The sequence below is a fragment of the Cardiocondyla obscurior genome, linkage group LG01, assembly GCF_019399895.1.
Source record: "Cardiocondyla obscurior isolate alpha-2009 linkage group LG01, Cobs3.1, whole genome shotgun sequence".
Classification (NCBI taxonomy): domain Eukaryota; kingdom Metazoa; phylum Arthropoda; class Insecta; order Hymenoptera; family Formicidae; genus Cardiocondyla; species Cardiocondyla obscurior.
Genome location: NC_091864.1, coordinates 3,854,707 through 3,876,918, shown reverse-complemented (window position 1 = coordinate 3,876,918; position 22,212 = coordinate 3,854,707). Strand labels below are relative to the sequence as shown.

General features: G+C 34.4%; 1 protein-coding gene and 2 pseudogenes across 1 annotated transcript; 2 read left to right on the top strand and 1 right to left on the bottom strand.

The window, feature by feature from the left end:
- The first annotated feature begins 741 nt into the window (after window positions 1-741).
- LOC139108395 (uncharacterized) lies at window positions 742-2,535 on the top strand. Its single transcript, XM_070666635.1, has 2 exons — window positions 742-788; window positions 870-2,535. The coding sequence occupies exons 1-2, from the start codon at window positions 742-744 to the stop codon at window positions 2,533-2,535; spliced, it is 1,713 nt and encodes a 570-aa protein (XP_070522736.1).
- Window positions 2,536-12,951: 10,416 nt separating this feature from the next.
- On the top strand, window positions 12,952-14,393 carry LOC139103463 (DNA replication complex GINS protein SLD5 pseudogene; annotated as a pseudogene).
- On the bottom strand, window positions 14,360-19,720 carry LOC139103338 (ATP-binding cassette sub-family C member 4-like; annotated as a pseudogene).
- Window positions 19,721-22,212: the final 2,492 nt, after the last annotated feature.

Below are 22,212 nucleotides of genomic sequence, written 5' to 3'. Positions count from 1 at the left end.
TTATTTCTGTGATAAATAAGAGAGTGAAAACATCCGTATCAAGTTAATCGGAAAGTTTGACAAGGTTATCGACACAACCGGACTCCGTTTCATTTTTGTTGTTAAGGTAACTGGGGGGGTTTCTGACACTGTTGCAGTTTCTGACACTAACGGTATATTTATATTTGTAATAAATACAGTTTGTGTCAAATATAAAAACATTAACAACTAAATTAAAGAGCATTTTTTTCTGTGGTATATTGCACAGATACTTTTTTTTTTTTTAATTTTATATTTAAATTATTAAAGTGAAATGAGCGACTTGTGTTTTTCAATGGCTCTCGAACGTCACTTTTAGTTGACATGTTACTATAACCACAATTGAAAAACTGCATATTTTTAATATTACGTAAGTATTAAAATAACATAAAAGTTATGTAACACGTACATTACGAACCAAATTATTGATTAAACATAAAATAATTTATCTGTATATTTTATTTTTTTTTTAATTCTCAAAGTCATTAACTGCATCGCGTAATAAAGGCTAGATGTAGTTTTTGACACTAAATATTTAATCTGTTAAAATTAATAAAATAAATAAATAAATAAGTAAACAAATTTTATATAAAATAAAAAATAATAATAAAAATAAATAATAACAACAACAATAATAATTAATAATAATAATTTGTATAAAATTAGTTTCTATTTAAAAAAAAATCTATTTTAATACAGTTTGGAAAGGCAGACGAAGAAGTTATGGAGATGTTCGAGGCAGCAAATTCATCTCAGAACGTGTCGAAAAAGTACACAATACTTTTTAAAAACTATTAAGATTTAATTTTCAATACAAATTATTTAAATATATTTTATTTTAATGCGTTTAGAAAGACAAAAGAATCTGGTCCACAATACACAGATGCTATGCTTAAGGAGGCCTTAGACTCGATAAAAAATGGAATGCCTGTCAGCACTTCGTCAAAGCTATATAATATTCCGAGAACCACGTTAATGTACAAAAATCATGGTACATTGGCACCTGTTATAAAAAAAAGGGGACCTGAATGTATACTTGGTGAAGAATATGAACGCCAACTTGTACATTGGATTTTATATATGAGCCAAAATGGATTCCCTATATCACGGGTTCAACTTTTAGACAGTGTTCAACTACTACTAAAGCATATTCGTAAAACAACGCCGTTTACAGATAATCGTCCTGGAAGACAATGGTACAATGCCTTTCTTGCGCGTAACACAAATTTAACGAAACGAATGTCGCAAAATTTGACACACAGTAGAGCTACAGTAACAGAAAATAAAATACGAGCATGGTTTAATGAGGTGCGAACTTATCTTGACTCGAAGTCGCTCCTTGATATTGATTCCTCTCGTGTTTTTAATTGCGATGAGTCAGCATTCTTTCTGAGTCCGAAAGGAAGCAAAGTATTAGTCAAAAAAGGCGACAAAACTGTATATAATTTCATAAATAATGACGAAAAAGAATGTTTAACTACGCTCTTCTGTGGAAATGCCATCGGGAAAATCGCACCACCAATGGTTAATTTTTCATTCAAACGAATCCCCGGACACATCGCTTCAAACATGCCAAAAGACTGGGGCATCGGACACTCCGAGAGTGGATGGATGACTGGAGAAACATTCTACGAATACATTGCGAATATTTTTTATCCATGGTTAATAAAAAATAATATTAAATTCCCTGTAGTGTTATTTTTAGACGGACACACTTCAAATTTAACGATGGCGTTAAGCAATTTTTGTAGTGAGAAAGAAATAGAGCTTATTGCTCTATATCCAAATGCAACGCACATACTACAACCTTTAGATGTTGCATTTTTTCATCCTTTAAAAACATCATGGGCGAAAGTAGTGCGACAATGGAGGATGGAAAATAACGGCGAGCGTATTAAACGAGAAAAATTCGCACAGCTCATGCAAAGAGCTATAGATGTGCTAGAAGTAAATATTATTCTAAAAAACGGATTTGAAAAGACAGGGCTCCATCTCTTTTCGTCGAACGGAATCAATTATGAAAAATATTTTAAAAAATCAGTAGAATACTTAACAACAGATCCTTTAATTATTCAGAGCGACAGAACTGAAAAAGAAAATCACTTAAAATTTTTTGAGAAAAATATCGAAAAGGAGGTATTGCAAACATTCAAGGACGTCGGAGAAGAGGCCGAATGGACTGGCGAAATCACACAAACAGGTCTATTTTATTTTTGGAAAAAAATTAAGAATTCGATAAAACCCTGTGAAGAGAAAGAAAAAGAAAGAGAAGAAAAAAAGAAAGAGCATAAGAATGAAACACCGATTTCTGTTGAAGATTTGCCAGTCCTTATTGCAGTTTCCGACGACAATGCGTCTATTTCCAATTTTGAACCACAATCAGATATAACTTTTTACGAAGTTAGCCCATGCGGAGAGTTAACGCAGACGGAATCACCGCAAAAAACGCCTCCTCCAAATTTGCCGCTAAAAACACTACCGAATTCGCCGCCAAAAACACCTCCAAAATCATCGTAAAAAACGCCTTCTCCAAATTTGCTGCCAAAAACATCTCCGAATTTTTCGCAAAAAACACCTCCAAATTCTCTGTCAAAAACAGATCCGAATTTGCCGCCAAAAACGCCTACAAAATCGCAGAGTAGCGTTTCCTTAAATGTTCCATCGCCATTCAAAAAAGTATTATTTTGGCCAACACAAAATAAAGAACAAACAAAAAAACGAAAAAATAAAGAGAAACTACCAACAGTAGTCACATCCGATGCTTGGAAACAATATTTTGAGGCAAAAGCAGAAAAAAAACGTAAAGAAGAGAAGGAAAAGGAAGCGAAAAGAGCAGAACGATTAAGAAAAGCGAAACTTAAAAAAGAACAACAAGAAATAGCAAAAACGTTAAGAAAAATAAAAAAAGAGCAGGTAGAAATTATGAATAAAAGAAAGAAACTGGAAAAAGAAGAGGCAAGAGAAGCTAAAAAAATAAAAAAAGAGAATTTATGTAATAAAACTGTATAAAACTGTTCCTATTATGTTAATTGTTATTACTTATTGTGTTTTTATTATGGTTACTGTTTCTATTATGTTAATAAAATGTAATTATATGAATTAATTAAATGTTTATTACTGTTAAAATTATAAAAAAGGGCAAGTTTATTCTTTTCGATTATGACATTTCGAAGTGTCAGAAACTGAATAATTGTGGTATCAGAAAGTACCGCATGAGTGTCAGAAACTGCATACTCGTTAGTGTCAGAATCTGCAATAGAGCGCTTTATAAGTGTCAGAAACTCATGCAATAAAAACCATTAATAAAATAATTATTTATTTTAAAAATCTAAATAATTAAACTAAAACTAAGGGTGAATCTCACTAAAAAATATTTAATACATGTGTTAAAATTATTCGATTTTAATTTGATAATTTATTCCGTTCGTAAGTAATATTAAACTAGAGTCGGTGCTCTAAAGATGTCAGAAACCCCCCCAGTTACCTTATTTCTCGTCATTCGACAGATCACGTAAAGTTCACATTTACTTTCAATTTCATAATCAGTCACTCGAATTGAAGCACGAACAAAAAAATTTTATATTAAAGATGGATTATTGCACACAAAGTTTCACAATGTTGAATATTTAAAGATTCTCTAACGTTTTTTGGTGGAAATCTTATTATTATTATTGACCGTATTAACCTGATTAAATCGTTCTTATAAGAAGAAGCTTTACGCATGTAGAGTAACAAATAAATTAAAAATTTTTTAGCTGCAGCTCAAAAATAATTCTTACGGAAATAAAGTATTTTCATATGTAGAGGTATTTCACTTTCCTCCATACAACTCGGAAATTATTAAAAATATCAAAAAAAGTTTTATACAAAAGTTTTGTGGTAGAAACACCTCCGTTTAACTGCAATAATAAAATTAAAAAAAAAATTTTTTTTGCAATTTTATAAACAATTTTGTTAAAAATTTTTTTTTATTTAATTCTGTTACTGCAGTAAAATATAGTTGTTTTTACTATAAAACTTTTGTATAAAACTTTTTTTGATATCTTAAATAGTTTTCGAGTTATATCGAAAAAACAAATAACCCTTTTATTTATAAAAGGTGGTTTCACCCCTTTAAAGTAAAATTTAACACAAACAAAAAATAGTTTTGTGTTATAAATGAACTACTCTACATGCACACAAAGTATCATATTTTTTTTAATTTTCGGGTTGCCTAACCTTCCTTATTAGTTTTATTATGAGTAACAGCTAAAAATTCGTAGAGCTGCATTTTGTTATCACAGAATGTGAGAAATCTAAAGAAAATATCGAAAAGATCCCTAGATTAGGTACTAAGAAAGCACGCTTATAGCGCCACTAGTGTAGTTTATTTTTATTTTCCGTTCTTGTGCTTATATACTTTCGGTTCTTCTTCATTGTTCGCTACACGGTGCCTAAAAGACTTACTCTTGTGTAAATGTACAAGCATCACATTTTTCCTAAAATATCAGTTAACGTTAAATACAAAGTTTCATAGTAAAACCAGTGTCCAAAGCGTACTCGATAACCCAAATCCCTGACAGGTTATGGGCCCAGTTATCGCACACCACGTTGCTAAGTAAATTTTGTGCTCAAGGAAGGACACTAAAAATGGCTACTGTATCGAGTCTCGCAAACATCGATAAACTGACCGAGACTAATTACGAACTGTGGAAGATCCAAATGAAGAGCGTACTTGTGTTTAACGATTTATGGAAATACACTGAAGGCACGGAAATAAAACCGACGGCAGATGCACAAGATTGGATAAGGAAAGACTCAAAGGCATTGGCTCTAATAAATCTAAGTATCACGCACAGCCAGCTCAACCACGTTAAGAAGGCTACAACGTCGAAGGAAGCATGGGATGGACTCAAGGCGGTATTTGAATCACGAGGTCCTGTGAGGAAAGCAGCCTTGTACAAGCAGCTGCAGAGGATGGAAAAAAGGCCGAGCATTACGATGACGCAATATGTTACCGATTTCACGCGGAAGGCTGAACAGCTAGAAGAAGCGGGCATCGAAATACCAGATGAGTTGTTATCGATAATGTTATTAGGCTCATTACCGGTAGAGTTCGAAAATTTTAGTGTAGCGATAGAATCACGCGACGAAATACCAACGCTTGAAAATCTAAAAATAAAACTTATTGAGGAAGAAGCTAGGCAGAGCGACCGCGTCCCGAAAACTAGCGAAGACCATAATAACAATGACGCGTTATTGGCAAAAGGGCGTTCCGAGCGATCAAAATGGTCAAATGCAAAACCAAAAGACAGTCATACGAAGGCAAGCGCGGTTAAATTTAGCGGAAAATGTTTTAATTGCGGTAAAAGCGGGCACATGAGTCGTTTTTGTAAAGCGAAACCAAAACGTAGCGAAGCAAACGATGCGACCGAGGCGATGACGGCAATCGCGTGTAAAGCTGAAATTATTAATAAATCAAATACTTGGTATCTCGATAGCGGCGCGACCAGGCATATGTGCAATAACGAGAGTGCGTTTGCGACATTAAAAAATGATGAACGAATAAAAGTACATACAGCCTCTGAGCATTTTGTAGAATCAGGCGGTAGAGGCGATATAAAACTAGATGCAAAATCAAATCGACAGTTAATTAACCAAGTAAAATTAAAAAATGCATTATATGTTCCAGAATTAAGAAATAATCTTTTGTCAGTATCGAGTATCACCGATAACGGGTACACAGTTAAATTTGAAAAGGATCGAGCAACGGTTAATAGAAAGAACGGTTCTGTAGTATTTACAGCGTCAAAACGCGACCAGTTATATGTTGTTAACGAAAGAAAGGAACAGGCAGCGTTTGTTAATGAAAAAGACAAAATCGATTTAATAAAATGGCATCAGAGGTACGGACACCTTAATATTAGGGATTTAAAAGCGATAAAAGTCAAAGATATGGTACTAGGTATGAATCTTGCGTCGAAAACAAATGAGATAGATTGTGAAGTATGCGCAAAATGTAAAATACATGTAAAACCGTTCAAACCATCATCTAGTCGTGAGACAAGTATCTTAGGATTAGTGCACTCAGACATATGTGGACCAATAAGTACTGAATCAATAGACGGTGCAAAGTATTTTGTTACATTCATCGATGATTGTTCCAGATATACAGAAGTTGTCATGCTCCGAAATAAAGCAGATGTATTTCAAGCATTTAAGAACTACAAGAAAAAAGCAGAAAACCAAACTGGCCAACGAATTAAGAAATTCCGTTCAGATAACGCGAGGGAATATTTGTCCAACAATTTCACCAATTTCCTCAAAGAAGAAGGAGTGCGGCACCAACTGAGCGTCGAGTACACGCCTCAGCAAAATGGTGTGGCAGAACGAGCCAACCGCACGCTAGTAGAGATGGCCAGATGCATAATGCTGCAAGCAGGTCTACCAAATTCTTTATGGGCCGAAGCAGTAAACACAGCGGCGTACTTGAGAAATAGATGTGCAACAAAGTGTCTTGATAGTATTACCCCGTTTGAAGCATGGACACAACGAAAGCCGTACGTAGGTTTCTTTAGAACAATTGGAAGTAAAACCATTGCATTAAACAAGAATCAAAGAGGAAAAAAGTTCCAACCAAAAGGCGATGAATATTTGCTTGTGGGTTATTCCGAAGAGTCAAAGGCGTATCGATTGTGGAAGCCGGGAACAAAGACCGTCATCAAAGCACGAGATGTAAAATTTTTTGAAAGAATCGAATCCTCCCCACCAGAATCCTCGACAGGAAAAGTATTTACTACGCCCAATATTTTTATTGAAATGTCTGACGAGGAAGTGCATAATGAAGATGTTGAGAATAAAGTTAGAGAAGATTCTGAAGAAAGTAACGAAGAAAATTTGGAGGATGAATCAGATTTTCAAACAGCGGAATCAGAAGAAAATGAGCCACGTCGAGGACCAGGTCGTCCCAAGATTATTAAAACAGGTAGACCGGGAAGACCACGAAAGGTTTATCAATGCAATAACGTTTGGCATTCAGATCCAAAATCCATTTCACGAATGTTAGAGAGGGATGACAAAGAGGCATGACTAGCAGCAATGAAGAAAGAGTATAATACCTTGCAAGAAAATAAAACATGGACCCTTGTACCAAGACCAGCCGATAAGAAGATACTGACCAATCGATGGGTATTTAAAACCAAAGTTGTTCAAGATAGCGAGATCAAGAAATACAAAGCGCGATTAGTGGCTAGAGGAAACACCCAGGAATGGGGAGTTGACTATGAAGAAGTCTTCGCTCCTGTAGCGAGATATGAAACAATTCGCACACTACTCGCCGCTTCTGTGAATGAAGAGATGTATGTGCATCAAATGGATGTGATCTCTGCGTATGTGCAAGGAGAACTGAACGATGAAATATACATGGAACAGCCCGAGATGTTTGTTAAACATGGACATGAAGAAAAAGTTTGTAAGTTGCTCAAATCATTATATGGACTAAAACAGTCAGGTCGAGAATGGTATAAAAAACTAGACAATTACATTACAAAAATTGGCGGTAAGCGTACACAGGCAGATCCGTGCGTCTATGTAATCGGCGAAAATGAAAAACGAGTTATTATTATTGTTTATGTAGACGACTTAATTTTAGCTTCAAAAAGGATGGATAAACTAAAAGGAGTCAAATCAAAGATGAAAGCTATGTTCAAGATGGTGGATCTTGGTCAAATAAATAACGTTCTTGGAATAAGTGTGCAACGCGAAGGTACAACCGGAAGAATATACCTTTCGCAGAAGAAATATATTGAAGATTTAATCGAAAAATGCGATATGAAGCAGGCTAAAGAGGCATCCACACCAATCGAACCGAATTTGAAGATTACTAAGGAAGCAAGTCCATCAACAGAGGAGGAAAGACAAGAAATGAAAAATCGACCTTATAGGGAGCTAATTGGAGGGCTAATATACTTAGCAAATGCTACACGCCCGGATATATCATTCGCAGCTGCTACGTTAAGTCGATTCTGTACAGATCCAGGAAGAGATCACTGGCTCATCGCAAAACGAGTACTACGATATTTAAAAGCAACGTCCCACTATAGAATCTCATACACTAAAGATGAAGAACATCTAAAGGCATACTCTGATTCAGATTGGGCAGGAGACATCGACGATCGCAAGTCGTGTTCAGGAAATGTCTTAATGTTAGCTATGGGTCCAATTAGTTGGAAATCAAGAAAACAAGCGTCGGTGGCTTTATCAACCATGGAAGCAGAGTACGCGGCGTTGTCAGAAGTTTCACGTGAGGTAGTTTATCTTAAACGATTGTTAATTCATATGGGTTTTGAAAAATATGTAACATCTCCGATTAATGTATTCTGCGATAATCAAAGTGCAATTGAGTTATCAAAAAACGCTGTATTTCATAAGCGAAGTAAGCATATCGACATAAGTTTTCATTTTACACGCGAGTTAGTTGATAAGAAGGAAATTGTAATTCATTATCTACAAACTGATTCGATGCTTGCCGACATACTCACCAAGTCATTAACTAAATGCAAGCACGAAAAATGTATACAGATGTTAAATTTGAGTTCTAATATTTGTTAATAGAGATCTTATCGATAGAGGGAGTGTGAGAAATCTAAAGAAAATATCGAAAAGATCCCTAGATTAGTTACTAAGAAAGCACGCTTATAGCGCCACTAGTGTAGTTTATTTTTATTTTCCGTTCTTGTGCTTATATACTTTCGGTTCTTCTTCATTGTTCGCTACACGGTGCCTAAAAGACTTACTCTTGTGTAAATGTACAAGCATCACATTTTTCCTAAAATATCAGTTAACGTTAAATACAAAGTTTTATAGTAAAACCAGTGTCCAAAGCGTACTCGATAACCCAAATCCCTGACACAGAGCGTTGTCGAGATATAACAAAAAAGTATCATGTTGTTAAAATTAAAAAATAAACAAAATAAAGCAGGAAAAAATAAAACTGATAATGTTGACGCAAGTTCAAATTTTGTTGCCTGGCATGAAAGGGGCTTTTTAAAGCAGGAAAAAGGGTTTTGGGCAGGAAGAGGAAAAAGTTAAAGCAGGAAAAAGGAAAGGGGGTTATGCAAAGTATGCGAAGACATTCGTGGTGTGACATATTACCTAATCTAGTAAGCCTTAATTTAAAAAAATGTATAACTTTATTATTTATGCTTTGCAACAATTTTAACAAACAGATTTGTTTTTTATAGGTCGAAATCTACGCGTAAACAAAATTTCAAGAAGATCGGAGAGTAGGCCCGTTTTCTATACATTTACCCGTAAGTGTCGACCAATCAAAATTCACATGCGTGATCGTCGAACAAAAACAAAAAAATGGCACATGTTTATATGGTAGAGAAAAGTCGTGGAGAAATCGGTGAAAGATTTGCAATTAGTGAAATACAATTTATCAAAAGACATTCACTCAAATATTCAGCCACCGCTCAACTATTCCGGGATAATGGATAATCAAAAGAACATAACCCCGAACATTGCTGAATTGGAAGAGACAGAACTATCCACATCATTACATAGAGAGTTAATTAAATTAGTAAAAGTTAACGAAATATTGTGGAAAAAACGATGTAGTTTATATAATGATGCAGAAATGAAAAGTTTATGCTAGGCGGAAATTGGAAATGCTCTAAGTTGTGAATTAACAGGTAAATTGTAATACAAAAACTATAAAAGTTAAAAAGAAAGTCTATTGTGAGTTACATATTTTATGAATACTTATTACTATTATTTTTTACTATTATTATTAGTTACTATTATTTAGTATTTTAACTGTATTGATATGTCATAGGTCAAGTTGCTGAAAAAAAATTTTATAAACTGCGTCAAAAATTTGGCTGAGAACTAAAAAAAGAAAAAAAAAGTGCTCATCGATCTGGTGCTGGTGCAGATGAAATAACGTACATAAGTGATTGGCCTCTATATAAGGATGTACAATTTTTAAGAGATATAATTATACCCAGACAGTAAGTGTCTGGGCTCGTGGTTCAATAAATGCGACGTCCGTCGCTTCGCAGGAAAGTGATGGGTGCGAAAAAATTGAAGCCTCAGAATAAATTATAATGATGCCTTATAATTCGATTTAGCCTCTCACAGATGAGAGATGCGCACGTCGGAATGCCTCTGGTCAGCCCGCCGCTGAACTCGCCGTCCGGAGGCCGAATCTGTCGTGAAGTGTTAAAGTCGCGGAGCCCTAAGGCTTTACAAAAACTTGGTCGAAATTTTTAAAGCAAATCTATCTCTCGCGGAACGGCCGCGTCGTTTTATAATTGCCCCCCCGAACAGTCGCTCGCTTTGTTCTTCCTAAGTGACGTCATCGTTACGTCACGAGTTCAAATTTTTTCCTTTGTCTCTTCGGATGAGACGTTACCGAAGAGCAGTTACTTTTTGTTTATTGCGGGTAGGTTAACAGTTTTTTAATACACCACAGCTGACTCATCGGCTTGTTGTGTATTCGTTGTGTTTATGTTTCTATTATCTTTATAAATTAAGTTTGCTTTTTTACAATCAATTTATTTTACAGTTTAAGTTAAAATTTTATTTAATTTTTAAAGTTTTAATTCGCTTCCCGACAGTAAGATAATATAAAGTACTAAATGTTTTATTAATTGTTCTGCTTGCATCATATAATTTTGTAGTATAATGTTACAAATTAATTAATTAAAAATGTGGGATTCACTGGCGGAAGTATTTGATACTTTATTTTAGAAATATGCACCGATGTGCTACAATACTTTTACTGCGTTAGTGTTTTTTCGTTCGACTTCTTATAAACAACATTTCGACGAAGACTCTCTTTTCTCGAGGACGCCTGTATTTATACCGGCCCTCAAAGGCGATGTACCGATCGTATAGGTCAACGATCCGTAGGAATAATAATATAAACAGTACATATCTCGCGTTCAAATAAATTCGTTTCCCTACAATTTACACATGTATAACAATGTTACTTTTGTTTCGGATCAAAATCTAACTTTACATGGACAAATCTCTCATCTTCTTTACCAACATTAAATTATTCAAGAAACAGTTTAGTTCAAGTTCCATGTACTTTATTTTCGCCATCTGTAAATGTATCACAAAACAGTCCATCTGTTTCATATTCATCTGCAAATCTAGAAGACAACGGTTTTCTAGATATATATCTTCCTGCTTTTAATTAGTGCGTTTGATTAGTACCCGCTAAACATGTAACCTTATAGTAACGTCACATTTTGACCTTAATTTAGCAAAATTGAAACGTTTCCATGTAACGGTAATAAACGGTTTCATAAACGTTACAAATTAACGTTTTATTTGTATCAGTGCGTAGAATGTTACAGAAACGTTTCTTTTTCATATTTATTTCACAATTCGAAACGTCACAAATAAAAAGTTTTGTAACTTTCAAGTAACGTTTTATATGAAACATTTTCTTTGCAACTTTATAAACGTTGTTTCAATGTCAGCATTTGCTATGTTTCTAAGACATTTTTTATTCTACGTAATTTAAACGTTTTATTCAAACCGTAAATTTGCAAAACATTTTACTAGTCCGCATTAACGTTATAAATGCGACATAAATGCGATATTATTAAAATATTTTTTTTTATAGCTTAGTGAAATCACCCACAATTTTTCGTTAATAAATAGTTATAATTTTTTAACAAATTACAATTTTACAACAAATAAACTCAAAATATTACTTCTATTATTATAATTAATCACGACAAATGTCACTTACGTGCTGCAAGCGATAACCACTCACCGTTTTACTTTTTTGTTTGAAATGTTATGATTGGTTAATTGTGACAACGTACAACACTTACTGCACTAGTGCCACCAGTTCAGTAGTACAGCGACTGAGAACAGTGAGAACACTAAGAACAATTAGCTGACTTAGAGTGATGGCAGAGAAGGTGACGTGAGCGTTTACGTCTGTCGTAGAAATAGACGTGAACTAAAGCAGAGAAAAGACGTAATACGTATATAAATTATATAATTTATACACGTACTACGTCTTTTCTCTGCTTTAGTTCACGTCTACGTCTACGACAGACGTAAACGCTCACGTCACCACAGTATACTAAGAGACAGTAGGGACAGTGAGCGTCGGTACCTTTGATCTTTTTCAGCCAAATATTTCTGGTCACATGACCCGGCGCCATGTTTTTGGGCGGCAAATGCCGTATGAATAATTTTGTGGGCCTCGAGAAATTGAAGTCTTTAGGCAGCAAATGCCGTATAAATAGTACGTGGGCCCCGAGAAATTAAACAATGTTTTTATTTTAATTTTGCATATGCACATTGGAAGGGTGGGTTTGTTTACAATTATATTGCACGTAAACGAATTTAGCGGTTCGCATTTTCTGTTTCTAAAAATTATGTTGCAACTTTATGTGTTGCAATCATTCTGACCACGAGTGTACACGTTGTAAGAAATTAAACAAAGTTACAGCACTAAACCCAATACTAACTTATAAAGCTAGTGTATGTACACTACTTTTTAAGCTAGTGTTGAGCTTGGTGTTAAAACTTTGTTCAATTTCTTGCATCGTGTATGTACACCGAGCTTTAGGGACCATCAATTGCTAGAATCTTGGTCCGTCTCATAGTTACACCTCATGTCAACTGCCTTTATTAAATAAATATATTTCTTTTCTTTTGTTTCATTATGAGTTCAGAGTTATTAACCCCTTTAAAACATAACAAATACGTTATTAAACTGTATTGAAATTAAAGCAATTTCAAATTAATTTACAGTCAACGCTATTGGTGCGCCCAAAAACATGGCCGCTCGTAGATGCGCGAGCGAAACTGCGCGGCTGACAAATTTTCGCTTACTGTCCCTACTGTCTCTTAGTATACTGTGACGTCACCTTCTCTGCCATCACCCTTAGTACGTGCGAGTGGAACTGGTATAGTTGACTTTTTATAATTAATTGTGTGCCGCACTGGTTTTTTTGTACATTTAACAGCGTTTTCGACGTAATCGGAAGGACGTTGGGTTAGATTCAATTACGTCAAAAATGTAATTATACAGTGTGTCCCAGATCAGTGGACGATGCCGTAAATGATAGGTAGATTTAATCGAATTAAAACTAAAAGTCCTTTACCATTTTGAAAAATTCTCAATAGTTTTTGAGAAAAAAATTAAAATATAAAAAATGTATAAACGTAAGAGCGACAAGAAAGCTGCGCGTGAGTGAGCGCGACAGGCAAATGACTAGAAATGGCACCGTCGTCTATCGCGCTCACTCAGCCCACGCTTTCTCGTCGCTCTTACGCGTACATAAATTAATTTTTTTCTTGAAAACTATTGAGAATTTTTCAAAATGGTACAGGACTTTTCGTTTTAATTCGATTAAATCTACCTATCATTTTCAACATCGTCCACTGATCTGGGACACCCTGTATATGTGTGCAATATACATATTGAACCATATGGCTCAACATCCAAACTATTCAAAGTTGTAGCGGTTAGTTGCATCTTTCACGTCGTACGCAATGGATCGAAGGTAGCATCGTAATGGTTTGTGTTGACAATAGATATCCTGAAAGAAAATCGACACAAGTACGTATGATGAAAGCAAAATAAAACGTACGTATCTTTCTTATATAATAAATATTTCAAATGGTTATCAACTAACAGCTATGGAAGAGAACCTCGAAGACAGCCTGGTGAATTATGAAGACGGAGCGGGAGAGCTGACGGCTCAGGAAGTGCTCCAGGAGATCGAAAATGCCTGGATGAACGAGAGATTCGCGCCGGAAATTCTGTCGCATCATTCCGAACTGGTAGATTGTATGCTGCAGCAGATCGCGCACATGGAGGAGAACGTTAAGAGGTTAGACAAAAGTGATCTGCGAGCTCTAGTCCACAGGATGGAGCTCGATCGTATAAAGTACATGATTAGCAGTTATCTGCGAGCACGCCTGGAGAAGATCGAACTATATACGATCCATATCTTATCGGAAGAAGCCAGCAGGAGCCCAGAGGAAGCCTATCTCACGCCGGGCGAGTTGCGCTTTGCTAAGAAGTATCTAGCCAATCTGGAAAAGCTTTTCAAAACAGTGGCATTGCAGCACATGCCGCTCAATTTTCAATGATTTGAGGTCAACAGGTTAACGGTTAAGCCCAATTTACAGGCACATGTGTTTTTGCGCGCTAATCAGAGGATCACTGGAGTTGTTCTACCTGGTACACTCAATGAGGAGGTAGATTTCGAAGAAGGTTCACAGCATATTATTCAATACAGTGCAGTGGCACACTTGGTAAAATCTGGCGTAGTACAGTTGATTTGATACTTCTAAGACAAGAGAATAAAGATAGGGATTATATATTTTTTTTTTTTTTTTTAAGAATGGTGTATATCTTTATTTATATAACATATATAAAGTTTTTAATTAAAAAAATACCCTCAATTTCTTTCAACTTTATCATAGTATACATTACAAAAGGTTATTATTATTTAAGTATCGGCAATTAAGATATAATTTTCTCTGTTTCTTAAAAAAATGTAACATTGTAATAAAAGTTTAATTGTAACTAACTGTAAATTAAAAATAAGTAAGTGCTGTAAGTACAAAAATCTATCACTGAAAATATAAATGATAAAAATGTTAAACTAAAATTAAATTTAAAAAAGGGGGGGGGGGGGCAAGATGAATAAAGTTTCTTATTTGTTAACGCAGAGATTGTATAGCATACTTTAAAAAATCATGCTGATACCTGCTGACGTTGCTCATAAGCCTGTGATCAAAATAATTAATTATTATTATTTTTTTTACTTTCTATCTATCAATAAAAAATATAACGGTAGATTTACTTCTTTAGCAGATTGTCGAAGTTGTTCAGTCATAGCTCTCCCAGTTTCTTGCACCATACTAGTAAAGTGACCTTGTTCATTTTGTAATAAAATATGTGAATGATCGAATTCCAACACTTGTCCTTGTTCCATTACCAATACTTTATCGCTATCTATTATCGTGTTCAACCTGTGCGGTATTGTTAATACCGTACAGTTCTCAAATTTCTTTCGGATTGTAGCTTGTATGAACGCGTCCGTCGTAGGGTCCACATTGGCAGTAGCTTCGTCGAGCACCAATATTTTATTGTTTTGTAAAATCGCGCGCGCCAGACAGATCAGCTGTCGCTGTCCGATGCTAAAATTACTGCCGCCTTGCTTGATGCAATGGTTTAAAGAATTTACTGCGGGTTTTAAATTTACTTCCTCCAAGGCGCTCCAGAGATCAGCATCGTCAAACTTGTGAAAAGGATCGAGATTATCTCGAAGCGTAGCCGAGAATAACATCGGTTCTTGCGGTATTATGGAAATTTTATTCCTTAAATCGTAAAGTCCGATTTTTTTCGTGTCAACGTCATCAACATAAATAGTGCCGTCAAATTTCGTCATATGAAACAAGGCAGCAATCAAGGACGACTTTCCGGCCCCAGTACGACCTACGATTCCAATCTGAAAAATTACATAGAATGTACATAGAATAAATTAAAATTTAATTGTAATTATCTCAGATAATAATAAAATTATTTATACTATTATTAGAATGGTTTGAAATATACTTAATAAACGTAATGGTAATTACTTTCATGCCAGATTCAATAGCGAAACTTATAGATTTGAGAACAGGTGGTTCAGATTCGGCATATCGAAGATAAACTTGATCAAATTTAATTATTCCCTTAGAAGGCCACTTGGTGGACGGTTTATCGGTGGGACTACTTTCGAACGGGCCCTCTTTTTCGAGCTCAGTAAATTGCATTATTCTCTCTACGCTCGTCATTTACGTGACCGTGTCGGCGGCTTGACGCATTCCGTACTGTACCATATTGCACAAAATAAGCGCTTGTGAGATTGCTAACCCGACATTCCCGGCAAAAGTGTTTCCTGATAAAAAGAAAAGATCTGTAGACATTTCACTATTATGTATGTAACATAATTAGTTATAAAAAAATTACCGTCATCCAACGCGATAAAGCTATACGTAACGATGATAATAAATCCGATAGATACCACATCCAACGCAAAACCAAACCATGTCCCAGTTGTCATAATTAATGAATAAGTGCCAGTATGTAAATCTTGATGGTCATCAAATTGTTTACGAATCATCTCTTGGACACCGGAAGAGCGTATCGTCGTTAGACCCGTTAATGTAGAGTTTACATGCGAGAAAACAGGGCTTTTCGCTGAAAGTTTAAATAAACGTTGATTTTTAATATAAAAGTAGCTGAAAACTGTTCAAAAAAGATTAACTTACCAATTCCTTCTAATCGCTTTATAGTTTGTGCCACTGGAAGATAAAGTCTTCTTATCACGCCATACAAGAAAAACATAACGATTACAGCAAAAATCATCCACCAGTTGATAATAAGTACTTGTACTAAAATCCCAATCATTACTGCGAAAGTTTGAATGGACAGTGTCATGATAATAGGCAATATTTCGTCCACTGCGCCAATATCTTTCGAGAAACAATTTAAAATTCGACCTAAAAAAAAGTTGCATTTTTATTTATTTGCGTCTTGTTAAATCAATAATTACAAGTCACTCACCGGATGGGTTGTTATCAAAGAATGACATCGGCGCTTTAAGTACACATGAGAACATAAAATTATGTAAAGTCTTGCCGGCATTCATGCATATCTTAAAGAAGATTAAATTTCGCATTGTTGTTCCTAAAATGCTTATGATGATAAAACCTCCATAAATCCATAAAGCTGTATCCGTGCCAAGATAGTATACATCGTCATCTATAATTTTTATCTAATTTTGGTCGAATCTGATTTTGATACTTAAATAAAATAGTAAAATATACACAATATAATTGGGCAGCATTAAGTACATTTATAAAAAATAGAATATACTAACTGTCTTTGTCAAGAGTAAAATTTAGTGACGATAAAGTATCATTAAATACATCTTTTATATAACGATCTGTCGTTATAAGGTCAGTATAATCGTCATTACTCTCTGATGTATTTTCTATTTGTCTAACAGATCTTTGCATTAAAGAGGATTGCATTGTAAGATTATTCATTGTAATATTATTCATTGTAAAATTATTCATTGTAAAATTATTCATTGTAAAATTATTATTCACTCCATCATATTGTTGTTCGCGTATGGTTTTGATACGTAATTCTTCCTGTCTCGACCTGCATTATAACGTTTATTACATTTGGAAAAAAATATTCTTTCTCGTAGAGACTTACCAATAACCAACCCAATAGTCGCAACCATTACTTCCGATTTGTCCCACAATCATGCAAAATAAGAAACTAATAAGCATGATGATTGAACTACCGCTGTGAAAATATTTCCAATAAAGCGATTTCGGTAAACTTCCCTTGGCCAAAAGCTCTTCTGTTTCTTCAGGCTCGGCTTCTTCCGATTCTTCATCAATACTATTATCGTTCTTAATTTTTATAGCAGATGTAAGACTTGTATCAATTTCTAATGATTCTTTGGTCTTTTCGTTAAATTCTTCGTCTCTTTTTAATATTTCCAAAAAGGTCACACGTTTTTCTTGAAAAGCCACAAACGTGCCTTCTTCATCAATTTGACCCTTAAAAAAAAAAAATTAATATTAAAAATTAATATAATTGGGTATAAACTATATACAATTTTTATAATACATTTACATACATTATTAAGAATAATAATATAGTCGCATTGTTTCAAGTACTGCAATTGATGAGTCACAAGAATTCTCGTTTTATTTTGCAAATAATTATTAATGCATTCGTTAAACAAATGTCTGCCTACATGAGTGTCAACAGCTGATAATGGATCATCAAATAGATATATATCAGCGTCTCTATAAACAGCTCTGTAAACAGTAAATTATATTAAGACATTTAAGACGGGAGAACTTTTGTAAAACAATAATGTGAATGCATAAAAAATTTGATTGGTTCAAAAATTTACCTCGCAAGATTAATTCTTGCACGCTGTCCACCACTAAGTACTGTACCTCTATCACCGACTAAAGTTTTATCGCCGTACGGTAATTGTTCAAAATCTTTCGCAAGAGCGCACACATTTACAATATTTCGATATTTATTTTTATCATAAGGTTGGCCAAATAAAATGTTATTTTGCACTGTGCCTCCAAATAACCAAGGTTCTTGACTAGCGTACGATATTTTACCATTTACGTGTATTTGACCTTGTGACGATTTTAATTCACCTAAAATCGCTTGCAAAAAAGAACTCTGAAAATTAAACATAAATAGATTTAAAAATATATATTAACTTTCTCTTTTAATATAAAATATTGTAAAGCATTTAATACAGCTGCGGTACCTTTCCTGCGCCTACAGGACCAACGATAGCGTAAAGTTTCTTCTCTTTAAATTGAACGTTGATATTATGTAACGTGTTTACAATTGCAGTGGTTGTCCATGAAGCATTAACGTTTCTCATTAAAATACTTGTTCCATTAACAGATAATTTAGATTGTGCCAATGGAACATTCTCATTCAATAATAGAAAATTCTATTGAAACATACGAATTAATTATTGACTATTATATCACTAATTTTTTTTAATTTTAGAGTTAAGCATTTTTAGATTAGTAAGTTAATTTTACCTCGATTCTTTTTACAGAAACCGCTGCTTCAGCGGCACTTGCTACAGCAATAGGATACAATATCGCCATAGTAAGTTGAAGAATATTAAAATATCGTGCTATTGAAAATACTTTATCAGCAGATATGGAATGCCCGTAAAGTACATAGGCCATAATTGTAAAAAATAATGTAGTTCTTTCCGTAAACACAAATGTGGCAAGGGTAAATCCTCTTAGATATGACATTAACGTGAGAACATCGATTTCGTACCTAGATTAAAAAATAGATTCATTAGATAAAATTTTTGTTTTATTCTAATTTAATTTTAATTAAAAAAAATATAAAAAGTTTAATAAACAACGAAATCAATACAAACTTTCTTGCGCGATTAACTAATCCCTCAAATGGTTTCTCCCAAGTATACACTTTAATAACTTGTATGCCCTTTATTATTTCGGACATTAAGCGAACTCTTTCGTCGGTTCTCACTGCGATTTTTAAGCGCAATTTCGAAATCCATTTACTTATGTAGCCTGTAAAATATGTTAAATTAGTAATTAAACCGTTAACGTGTATTTTTTTGTGACAACTATACGTTACCTTGAAGAGGAATAATTTGAACTATTAAAAGAATTACACCGGCCAACGAAGCGATGCCGGCACTTCGTCATATCAGAAATGAAATGATGATTCCTTGTATAGGCAAAATCCAAATATAATGTAACGCTACAAACAGTTGTTCAAATTTTGACATATCGTTTGACAACAAATTAATAATTTGTCCCGAAGTGGTAGTAGAAGAACTAGATAAACGCAATATCTAAAAAAAAAAAAAATTAATCAAGATATCTAACAGATTTTTGAAGTAATGTGCAAAATATTTTTAATGCTAACAAATACCTTTCTATACATTAAAGAGAAGCTTGCTATTCTCACTCGCATTCCAATTTCCATTAAACCTAGATTCGAGTGATGATAGATTATAGTTGACAATATTGTTAGTAAAATTAAACCGGATGCATAGAGATAAGCTTCTTCCTGAGTAGATACTGCTCTTGGATCAAAGTGCCAAATAAGCAGGCCAAAAATATATATTTCCAAGATTCTGCAAAATGTATTTTTAAGAGCCCCAGTTATCACACTGTGATAATAATTATCAAGAGGCACGATAGTGCTTCGCGCCAAGTATAGACGCAGCGCACTACCGTGCCTCTTATACGCGAACCGAAGTTTTGAGAAATCCATACATGTTCGGATCTCAATAACTGCTGAACCAATCGCTTTTTTTAAATAGGTCCATCGTGTAGATTTAGGTCAATTTATATAATAAAAGTGTTTTTATTTTTTTGTTTAATTAACTACGAACTGAGATATCGTGATTTAATTTTCTTTTATAAGAGTAAAATAATTAAGAAACTCCGTCTTACTTTCTGGCACAAATATTTTCCTTTTTATTTTTGCGCCGTTAGATGGTGCGAATGATCAAAAAATCAGTTTATTGACGTGTCATTGACGTGGGAGGTTAGTGATCCGTTAACGTAAGTATGATTAATATAGAAGCCCTGTTGAAAGAAACGTTTACGATTACAGCGATACAGAACGAAAAGAAAGCAGCCGATGGTACTGTTGTGACGGTAAGTATAATCCGTCGCTTATTTAATTTATTCTAAATTGATTTTTTCATATATTTTTAAAAAAGCACCAAAAATGAACAGGTTAAGGCCATTTATTAATAAATTAAAGAATGGGAAAAAAGATTATTTAACTACGACGTTTCATTACTTTCAGTACAATTCTTGAAGAATTGCCGATTATTGTAATTCTGCTTGATTAGTTATACAAGCAGAACGTACATCTGGATGTATCGAATCGAGATAACGACTATATCGCTTCAACCTAACTTTCAGCATCAAACCTCTTTTGGATTTAATAAGGAAGTCTTTGTTGATTTTACAAATTTTCTATTATTATTATTATATACATATTATTACATTTGAATGTTTTTTTTAGGATACATTTCAAGAGCAAACCTCAAGATTCAAGAATAAGAAAAATTGCTAATTCTCTCTTTTGCTCATTTACTTCTTCATTTATTTGCTCAACCACTCTTTCGCTTATTTTTATTTCTGCTCATTCTATCGTCCTCTACGCTTTCTGTCTCTTTCTCTTTTTCTTTCTTTAGTTTTCTTCATTCTTTTTTCGCTCTTTCTATTCGATTCAGCTTTCTCTTTCTGCTCTTTCTCTCTCTTTGTTTCCTCTACTTTTTTTGCTTCTTCCGCTCTTTTTCTTCGTTCTTTTCGATCGCTATTTCCGCTGTTTGTTTGCTCTTTCCGCTTTCTACGCTTTCTTATTCCGTCGCTCTCTGCGGTCTGGAAAAACGGAAAAATAGAACAGAGCTCGGTAAGAGAACGGAGAGAAGAAACAGAGAAGGTGAAGTGTGAAGAAAAAGGAGAAACAAAATTAGAGAGAGCTGTGAATGAAAGCTAAAAAAGCAAAGAAAGCGAAGAGAACGGAAAGAAAAAAAAAGAGAGGAGACAAAGAACAGAAAGAGGAAGCGGAGTTGGCAAAAAGTGCGGAAAGAGCGGAATAAGGGAAATAATGCGGTTAAAGAGAACAGAAAGACTGCTAGAGCGAAAAGAGCGAAAAAAGCGAAGAAAACAGAAAAAGAAAGCGTAGAAAGAGGAAAGAGCAAAAGAAGTACGGAAATAGCGATTAGAAAAAGCGGAGAACGATGAGAAAGAATAGAAAGCAGAAAGAGAACAGAATTGGAAAGCGGAGAAGGCGAAAAGAGCGGAAAAAGCAAAAAGAGCGGAAAAATGCGGTTGAAAAGAGCGAACAGACCGCAGAAAGCAAAGAGCGCGACGGAAACAGAAAGCAAAGAGAAAACAGAGAAAGTGAACGAAAGAAGCCGAGAGCGAAGAAACGGTGAGAAAGAACAGAAAACGGAAAGAGAGCGGAGGTAGAAAGCGGAGAAGGCGAAAAGAACGAAAAAGGCGGAAAAATGCGGTCAAAAAGAGCGGACAGACCGCAGAGAGCGACAGAATAAGAAAGCGTAGAAAGCGGAAACAGCAAACAAACAGCGGAAATAGCGATCGAAAAGAACGAAGAAAAAGAGCGGAAGAAGCAAAGAAAGTAGAGGAAACAAAGAGAGAGAAAGAGCAGAAAGAGAAAGCTGAATCGAATAGAAAGAGCGAAAAAAGAATGAAGAAAACTAAAGAAAGAAAAAGAGAAAGAGACAGAAAGCGTAGAGGACGATAGAATGAGCAGAAATAAAAATAAGCGAAAGAGTGGTTGAGCAAATAAATGAAGAAGTAAATGAGCAAAAGGAAGAATTAGCAATTTTTCTTATTCTTGAATCTTGAGGTTTGCTCTTGAAATGTATCCTAAAAAAAACATTCAAATGTAATAATATGTATATAATAATAATAATAGAAAATTTGTAAAATCAACAAAGACTTCCTTATTAAATCCAAAAGAGGTTTGATGCTGAAAGTTAGGTTGAAGCGATATAGTCGTTATCTCGATTCGATACATCCAGATGTACGTTCTGCTTGTATAACTAATCAAGCAGAATTACAATAATCGGCAATTCT

Coding starts and splice junctions, on each gene's coding strand:
- LOC139108395 (XM_070666635.1), top strand. CDS start 742: ATGGAGATGTTCGAGGCAGCAAATTCATCTCAGAACGTGTCGAAAAA. Junction 789..869: donor TCTCAGAACGTGTCGAAAAA/GTACACAATACT, acceptor TAATGCGTTTAG/AAAGACAAAAGAATCTGGTC.